Below are 9,408 nucleotides of genomic sequence, written 5' to 3' on the forward strand. Positions count from 1 at the left end.
TTCCCACTTGAAAACTGAAAACCACTATTCTTGTAACTAGTGGGTCAAAGAGGAAATTAAGTCATAATAAGAGACATATGAAAATGTAAATAATGTAACCCAAACTATAATTATTGGTCTTGATGTTTTTGCTAATTTTATAAGAATAAAAGAAAATATATGGATTATAAAATCAATTCAAACATTAAAGAATTTTCCAAGGAAAGTAAGAAGAGGGGGAAAATGGGAAAAGCAAAAATGAATAAATTAGAAAATAGAAAACATACAGAAGTATTAAATCTGAGAGCTGCTTATTTAAAGAAAACCAGTAAAAGTACATTTCTGGTAAGAATAAATGAACACAGTGCACAAAACATAATTAATATGAGAAGATATGAAAAGTTGTAGATGGCATTAAAATTATCAAAACCCTGTCCTAAAACAAAATAATCTCAATGAAATGGAATTATGGGTAAATTTTTTTTTAATTTTAAAAAACAGTTTAAAAAGAGGATACCTAAATAAATTTTCAAAAAATTAATTCTTTTAATGAAAATATTTGGAACCAGATGATTTTACTGGGCTCTCATAAACAGTGAAGGAATAGACTATTTCTAACCATAAAATATTTTTCAAAGGAAAGGAAAAGTCCAAGAATTTTGAAGTCTTAATATCAACACCTAAAAAAATCTCTTAACACAAAATACTTCAGACCAATCCCAGACAAAATATAGATATTAAAAGCAATATTAAAAAACAGTAGGATTCCTTTTACTAAAAGTGAAATCCACCACAAATAAGTAGAATTTGTTCAAGAATATGGAAATATTTAATAAGTTTATTAATGTAACGTGTTCTAGCAATAGGTCAAAATAGACAACAAGTATAATCATCCTAGTAGGAAGGATGAAGGGCAGGATGTAAGGAAGACAGTTGATAAAATACATCTTCCATTTTATAATTTTAAAACATACTCTTGATTAACTGGAAATAGAAAGGTATTTTTCTTCACATGAGGTGGCCCACCTTGAACCAATATTCAAAACCGTATTTACAAGTGAAAAATTACTAGATGTATTTTTATGAAGGAGTAGAACTATTTGCTGCTTCCACTAGTACTTAACATTGTCCTGGAAATTCTGGATTGTACACTAAAACTGAAAATATAAATAAGCATTATAGCTATTGGAAAGGAAGAAAGAACATTATTTTCTTTATTGGTAATGCCGTGCGGCTTGTGGGATCCTAGTTCCCCAACCAGGGATCGAGCCCGTGGCTCCTGTAATGGAAGAGCAGAGTCCTAACCACTGGACTATCAAGAAATTCCCTGTGGAACATTATTAATTGCAGATGATAGTAATTCCCTTTCTAGAACAGTCAAAGAGCAAAGACTAATAGCAAAATTCAGAAAGGATTCTGAGTAGAAAATAAACATTATAAACAGCACTATATCATTCACATATATTTCTGATCACTGATTAGAAAATATAATGGGAAAAAGTCAATCACTATATAAAAAAATACAAAAAGCAGAAGATTTGTTTTTAAAATAAATGCATAGGATCTATAATGGAGAAAGCCACAAATATTTACTAAGAGACATAAAAGAAAGTATGAATAAATTAATAATACTCAAATTAGGACATGAGTCATGACTAATCAATACAGCACATGCTTATCTGCACATAAACGTGTTTCCGCCCTTGGGCTTTTTACCACCTGTGATAATTATGGTTCAGTACTCAATTTTAGAGTATTGCAATTGTTTCCTTCTCAGCCAATCACTTCACCAGTAAGTTGCAATTCTGGGGATAGTGGGAGAGTAGAAAAAACATATTTGAAAAGAAAAACTTCGCACTTACAGTTTGTGTAGATAGGTTTTCGAAATGGCTTGCCCTTAGAAAAGATAAATGCTGTTGTGATACAGTTGATGGTGGTGATGGGCCACAGTGTGGTACTTTCAAAGCTTAAAACTGAACCAGGAACCAATGCTCCATTTCCCGTCCTGTTTCTTGACAAACTCATCACATTTGTTGAGAAATTACTCTGGCTGTCCAGAAAGCACTTACTGGAAAAGAATAAGCAGCATTTATGGAACTTTCATTGTATCTTTATCCCACCAGTAGGAAAAAATTAACTAATCATGACCCAGGGACCTCACCTTGCAAGCTGTTCCAGCAAATAACTACCAGGATATATTTTGTTCACCTCTTGCAGTGGCAAGGCAGAAATAAACTACAGAGGAAGTCAAGATTGTTCTTTGTCCAGAAGCCTATCTAGAACAAATGATCTGTCTTGAAAGGGCTTGGATGACAATTTCCTATGAAATTCCTTTCAATTCACAGCATATGAACTCTATGTGTATGTATGCGTGCGTGGTGTGTTTCCTTTTGTGGGCTGATATAAATCTCTTAACATGGGTCCTGAGTTGGAATCTGCCTATTCTGACCCACTGTCCTTACATAACCAAAACCTCTCCATGAGGATTTGAACAATCTCCTGCTTATGAGTGTCTGTGTTTCTGTTTTGCTAACAAATTAAACTCAAACTTCTCAGGCAGGCCCAGAAGACTTTCAAACTCTGGTCTCAGTCAACCTTTCCAGCCTTATCTTTTGCCAGACTTCCCATGCTCCTTATACTCCAATCATAGGGGAATATTCCTTTTCCCCTTTTGCACACCTCTGAGTCCAGACATCCTATTTCTCTCTGAAACTCTTTACATTCAGTGGTGAGCATAACTAGTGCCCTTCAGTCGTCTCTCTAGTGATGCATTTAGCTCATTGTTTTGCAATTATTCCTTCACATATTTTTATTTTCCATTCTTGGGATGAGAGTTCTTTGAATGTGAAATTTTACTTCTGGTTTTATTTCCCTTTGCTTGTTTGTTTTACTCAAATATGTAGCAAATTCTTAGCACCTAGCACAGTGATGCCACATGTTTTCTCAGAAAAATATTTAAGATATGGACTTGTCCAGTGTTGACTGATCCATTTGCAATCTTCATTTTTTCAGTAATCAAACCCACAAAGAAATTTGTTTTCATCGGCTTTCTTGTTTAGTTTCAAACTTTTTGCTACTATTACAACTGTTTATAGATAAAATTCATTTTTCAATTGTGAATTCAAATGCAAGGCATAAGTCTTATCCTAGACTTCCTAGGCTCCCAGATGTGCTTTGCATACAGTAGATATTCAGTTGGTGCCTGCAGAATAAATACATTAATTGAAGCAAGCGATCAACAGTCACAGAGCTTTCTAGCCCAAAGGGAATAGGTAGACTAGAGGGCCTGAATTACAGAGTTTAACACCAAAATATTTCTAATCTAATCAACTTGCATTGTAGATAAGACAGTTGAGTGGTTAATGACAAAGGCAGGACAACCCATCCATCACCATTTTGGTTACCCCAGGTTGCCTCCTAGATTCATTCAGAAGGCTACTTCTCTGAATACATGTGCTCCAATTTGTGGAAAAATCTGGTTTTGAAAGAAAAATGAACTCTATACTCTAAGTAATACTTGAATTGCTGAATTTGGGTTCTAAATGACAATCTTAGACATCATTCTGTAGTTTCCCATCTCTCTGCTGATTCCTGGGGCTCTAATGCCTTCAGGATGACAGAAGAGTGAAGGGGAATTTGTACAAGCCCTACTCCAAAAAGATCAGCTCTTTTTGCCCTTCTCTTTTGGAGATCGGGCAGGCTTTGTCAGAAAAAAACAGTTTAAGCATCTAAGTTCACCTCATCTTACGCTTTATTTATAGTTAAGGAAATTAAAGCCCTGGGAGGTGAAGAGACTTGCCCTGAGCCTACAGTAAAATCAAAACACTGATACCATCAACAAATATTTTAATTTTAACATTCATTTGAAAAACTGAAACTGATATAAACAAATCTGTTTTGTATAGCAGGGGCCTGTTGACTTAAGCCCATCAGCCAAATCTGACTCGACGCCTGGTTTTGTCAATAAAGTTTTATTGGAACACTGTCACACTGACTTGTTTATGTGTTATCTCTGGCTGCTTTTTCACTGCAACTGAAGAGTTGAGTAGTTGCAGCAGAGACCACAGAGCCCACGAGGCCCAAAATTTTTACTACCTGGCCCTCTACTAGAGATGTTTGCCAACTTTTGGTTTATATGACATCCAAACCACCTGGGAGTGAATATATTCATCCAGTCAAGTAACTATTACATCTATATATCAAGAGCCAATGTGGAGATCTTTTCCCACCCACTCCACATAGCTCACCCCAGGACTCTAGCCATTGACTCTGTCCTGTATTCTATCCCATCACTGAGGTTTTGTAGTACAGAAACAATTTTGGTTAATTAAAAATTTTGAATATATTTCAAACTAATTTGAACAGAGTCATTAGATATTCATTGTACCACCTTCAGAAAGGAAAACTAAGGAACCAAACTTTACCTGTATCTGTAGACCTCACAATACCAGGGCTGCTGCTTCAACAAAAGAAATGCACAGACCAGCACAATGCAGTTGAAGCAGGTGTTCAAAACCACTGACAGCAGCAAAGGAGGGGAGAGAAGCTGTCCTGATGGTCTGTATGGAGCCAATTTTGGGTATGCATGTGTTGCACTCACTGAAAGACAAATGTATTTTTCCTAGGTCCAATTTCATTAGTGAGAATAAAAGATTGAGATGCATGTTATTCTGAGTCTCGCATCAGGGTTCAGATACAGTAAACATGCACTGAGGGTTTACATCTCGGTAAGTTCATTGCCCAGCTGCACACCAGTGCTACCCACCTTGGCCTCTTCCATGCTTTGGTTTCATCTTCAGAAAGGAAAAGTGATGGATTCAAAAGTTCTATAATTAATACATGTACCATATTGCATGGTGCAGATATTTTATACACCATTTCCTGACCAGATTGGTCAGGAATGGTGTATAAAAGATGGCCTCCCACCGGAATAAGAGTACTGTTATCTCTCAAGGATGATGGGCAGTTGGAAAATTAAGCTGGAGAGGCAAGGAAGCATTCAGTTGGACTAATGTTCATATGCTGGGAGATTTTTTAAAAAGCAAAAAATGTTCACTCTATTATTCATTCAGCCAACATTCTTTGAGCACTTCAGTGTACCAGGATAGATGCTACAGGTGTGTTCTGCTATCTCCTGAAGAAGTGTGCAAATGAAGGACTGCTAGAGTGCATTAGACTTAGGAAAAGGAACTTAAAATATTGCCTTTAGATGGGAGTGTTAAAATATATTTTGGTCTTAGTCTTTGTTTTTTAACATTTGAGGTTGGCAATGGGCAGTCACCCGTGGCTCAGCAAGAAAGCATCCACCTGCAATGGGTCGGGAAGATCCCCTGGAGGAGGAAATGGCAACCCACTTCAGTATCATTGCCAGGAAAATTGCATGGACAGAGGAGCATGGCAAGCTATAACCCATAGGGTCACAAACAGTTGGATAGAACTGAGTGACTATGCACACACTGCACACCAAAAAAAAACACAAAAAAGACAATTACATCTGTCTTTGAAGTCTCATATTCTAGCAAACTGATGAAAATGAAATGTACTTTACTTCTCAGGGCAGAGCAGGAAAGAAGCTTGGAGAGGTCAGGATGTTTCAGTTCTTTACATCTGTCACTTCTCTCATTTTCATAGCTTATGACTGCTTTCTTTGATGTAAGAAAGAGGGGTATATATCCCTAGGGCTATGTTCATTCCTGTGGGGACAGGGCACTGGGGAATGAGGGTCCAGTATTGGATAATAAAAGTTTACAGTGGGTCTTCAGTTTGCTCAGTGTATGTTCTGGGGTAATCACAGACAGTCTTTGGTCTTTCATTTTCTCATGCATGCATACTAAGTCGCGTTGCTGCTGCTGTTGCTGCTAAGTCGCTTCAGTCATGTCCGACTCTTAGCGACCCCATGGACTGCAGCCCACCAGGCTCCTCCATCCATGGGATTTTCCAGGCAAGAGTACTGGAGTGGGGTGCCGCGTTAGTCATGTCCAACTCTTTACAACCCTATATAGATTGTAGTCCACCAGGCTCCTCTGTCCATGGGATTCTCCAGGCAAGAATACTGGAGTGGGTTGCCATGGCCTCCTCCAGGGGATCTTCCCAACCCAGGGACTGAACCCATGTCTCTTATGTCTCTTGCCCTGATAGGCAGATTCTTTACCACTGGTGCCACCTAGGAAGCCCCTTTGGAGCTTCCAGATGTGTGGGAATGTCTAAATGGTCTCCAAAGGCTCTTGCAGCTCATTTAGCTAAAGCTCTATGGCTGTCTAAAGCTTTAACTTTACTAATTTAATCAATTTTTCCAGAAGGATGTAGAGCTAGAGGCTATGAGGTATGCAAAGGTAAGAAGGACATCTCATCTGCTTCCAAAGATCTTGAGTCCCATTGGGAAACACATGGGGTGTGTAATAAAGAAAGTGACTAGTCTTCATCTCAGATTCCTGGGAGGTCACTTCTGGACTCCTGGAGTGAGGAGTTTGACTGGCCTTTGTCTTCACTTCCTGGAATATATCCTCTAAATTCTTGGAATTTCCTAATTGATAGGAATATCTTTTCTGTTCACAGTAGGCCTGAAGAGAGTTTGTGCTAATGAGATGAATCAGAATGTGTGAGTTGGCCATGCCCAAAATACCAACTGTGTGATTAGAAAGCTGGGGGCTTTGAGCCACTTGCTATCAACTCAACCTTCAGGGGAAAAGAGGAGAGCTGGAGTCTGTGTTCAACCTTATGGCCAATGGTTCAGTCAATCATATCTATTTAATGAAACCTCAGTAAAAATTCCCTACACTAAAGCTCAGGTGAGTGTCTCTCTGTTTTTTTTCAATATTCTGAATATGGTCATACATCACTGTGCAGGAGAGTAAGGCAAACTGACTCCTGAGGGAGAGGCCAATGGAAATGGCAGGTTTGCGATCCTTCCAGACCCTGCCCTTATGTCTTTCCCTTTGGTTGGCTCTATTTTGTACCCTTTTGCTATAATAAAACTGTAATAAGCTAAATAGCCCTTTCCTGAGTTCTGTGAGTTGTTGCTGTGAATGATTGAATTCTGAGGGACTATTAAGAACCCTTATATTAATAACCAGCAGATCAGAGGTGTTTGTAGCATGGGGACTCTCAAACTTACAGCTGATTTCTAACGTGAAGGCAGTCTTATGAAGGCTGTGAGGTTTGGCCCAACTCCAGGTAATTGGTGTCAGAAGTTATTGCATGGGCACAGGCAGACACGGTGGACTGGGGTCAGTGCTGAGAAGGAGTGCAAGGAGACTGGGGCTGCAGGAGGCAGAGGCCACCGTGCTTGGAATTCTCTCTGTCGTCCAGTATCCAAGGTAGAATGTGACCACAGAGTTCATGGACAGGCTGTGGCTACTGGAGAGACATGTAATTGCATCTCTGTGCATCTGCCTTCTACCTATTTGGTTTTCTCTTTTTTGGATGCTCATTGTAATTTCTGCCTTTTCTTTTACACAGGAACTGTGAGAGACTGAATTGTTGGTCTCATCTCATTGTGAAAGAGTGTACTTTATCTCCCCTTAATGTTGTTTTTTACTGTGTGGTTTTCTCTGGCCGAAGAGATGTTAGGAGGGTTATTATTTTTATTTTTAATTGGAGGATAATGACTTCACAATATCATGATGGTTTTTGCCACACATCAACATGAATCGGCCACAGGCATACCCAGGTCCCCTCTTTCAGGAGCCTCCCTCCCCATCCCACCCCTCTAGGTTGTCACAGAGCACTGGCTTTGGTTCCCTGCATCACACAGCAAATTCCCACTGGCTATCTATTTTACATATGGTAATGTATGTGTTAGCAGAGTTTCGAGGCATGCTTGTGTGGCTTGGCTTGCTCTCTGGCTCTGCTCTCTTTGATCTATACTGATAACATACCCAGGTCTGTCTATTCAGCCTGGCCTCAGAAAGAAAATTCTGAAACAAACCTCAGTTAAACCCAGAACCTGGATCAAGACTATCTAATGTACATCCTAAGCAGAGTGGCTCAGACGAGCCCACCTAGACAAACTGAATGATAGTCAAAGCATAGAAGCATAAGTGGGTGTTGCAAGCCACTGAGTTTTGAGGGTGGTTTATTATACAGCATTACTGTGACAATAGCTGATTGATACAGATTATTACATGAAGATTATTTTAACTTTTTCTGTTTTAAAGATGTTTAATACTTTCTGATAAGAAAATATACCTGTATACTTGACTATTAATAAAAATAATGACAACCATATTAGAGTCCCTACTAGTCCATGGAGAAGTAGAATCCTTGCTTTAGTGAGGGACATGGTGGTGATGTAAGTCTGTCTGATTGTAAAGCTTCATGTTGGCTCAAATGGTAAAGTATACATGTACCTAGCCAGCTGTGAGCTTCCTGAGGAAAGAAGTCCTGTCTTGCTCACTGTCTGTCCTTTACTGAACCTAGCACAGAGCCTGCTGTGTGGGAGGACTTAGCAGCTTCAAAGTCTATTCTCAAAGTATAGTTTTTAATTGGTCATCATTATCTGGATATTATGTATGTATGTTTCTCCTAAATAATTGGCTTACTTTTTATTGACATTTCAAGTCATGTAAGTCAAATTTTAGGAGGCTAATGAACCCACCCAAACTTAATGCAAAATTTTGAGCATGTGTCAGGAAATTTCTAAGGAGAAAAAAAAAATCTTTATCTTTCATTAGCTCCTTCAAGAGGCCCAAGACCCAGAAAGGACCCACTGAAGCACAGATGAAACTTAAGAGATGCATTTATGTGATGGATAAATCCTCTCTACAGCCTTCTCCTCTGTACACTGCCTTCTCCCATGTGCTGGAGTGATTGCCCAAATGGAGATGAATTACATGACTCTTCCCTCATTCATAAAAGTAAATGGCCTAGAGTGGGCAACTTACCCAAGTGAAGGTGATCAGTTTTCTTTCTAAACAATTTGCAAATGACACTGAGAGGTTGAGCTAATTGGCTGTAGGAAGACAAGCAGAAAGGTTATGGAGACCCAATAATAGTTACCATTTGGGGTTATTTGCAAAGTGAATGAGTAGAAGTCAGTTGAAAACAGGAAGGTTAGAAAGAAGAAAGACAGAAGATGGTCTCTTGGAAATAAGGAAAGAAAATTCTAGCCCTCCTCAGGCCCAGGTGCTTCCAAGTTTCTGTTCTCAGATTATTTTTTGTGTGTGTGAGAATTGTAGTATTAAACATGCTCCTTCTTCAATTTTCTTGTTCTAATTTGAGTGGGTCTTACTAAAGAGAACAGAGACATAGCTAAACAAGTTCCTTTCAAGATTGCTTCTATACCTAAGAGGGTCAAACGGGACTTCAAGAGATGCATTCTTTTTCTTTCTTTCTTCTTTTTGGCACTGGTGCAACTTGCAGAATCTTAATCCCCCAACCAGGGACTGAACCTGGGTCCCTGGCAGTGAAAGCATCGAGTCCTAACCACTG

The 9,408-nt window shown here is 38.9% G+C and overlaps 1 protein-coding gene across 1 annotated transcript in view; it reads right to left on the minus strand.

Annotated features, from left to right (window-relative positions):
• The window catches only part of ATP13A5 (ATPase type 13A5), a gene marked incomplete at its 5' end in the record, with an annotated part of 96,885 nt that overhangs the window by 10,179 nt on the left and 77,298 nt on the right, over window positions 1–9,408 (minus strand). The window contains 2 exons of the mRNA XM_010832243.1: window positions 1,842–2,047; window positions 4,404–4,578. Of these exons, the coding sequence (XP_010830545.1) occupies window positions 1,842–2,047; window positions 4,404–4,578 (381 nt within the window). The remainder of the gene's footprint in view (window positions 1–1,841; window positions 2,048–4,403; window positions 4,579–9,408) is intronic.

Source organism: Bison bison, unplaced genomic scaffold (assembly GCF_000754665.1).
Source record: "Bison bison bison isolate TAMUID 2011002044 unplaced genomic scaffold, Bison_UMD1.0 scf7180017860491, whole genome shotgun sequence".
Classification (NCBI taxonomy): domain Eukaryota; kingdom Metazoa; phylum Chordata; class Mammalia; order Artiodactyla; family Bovidae; genus Bison; species Bison bison.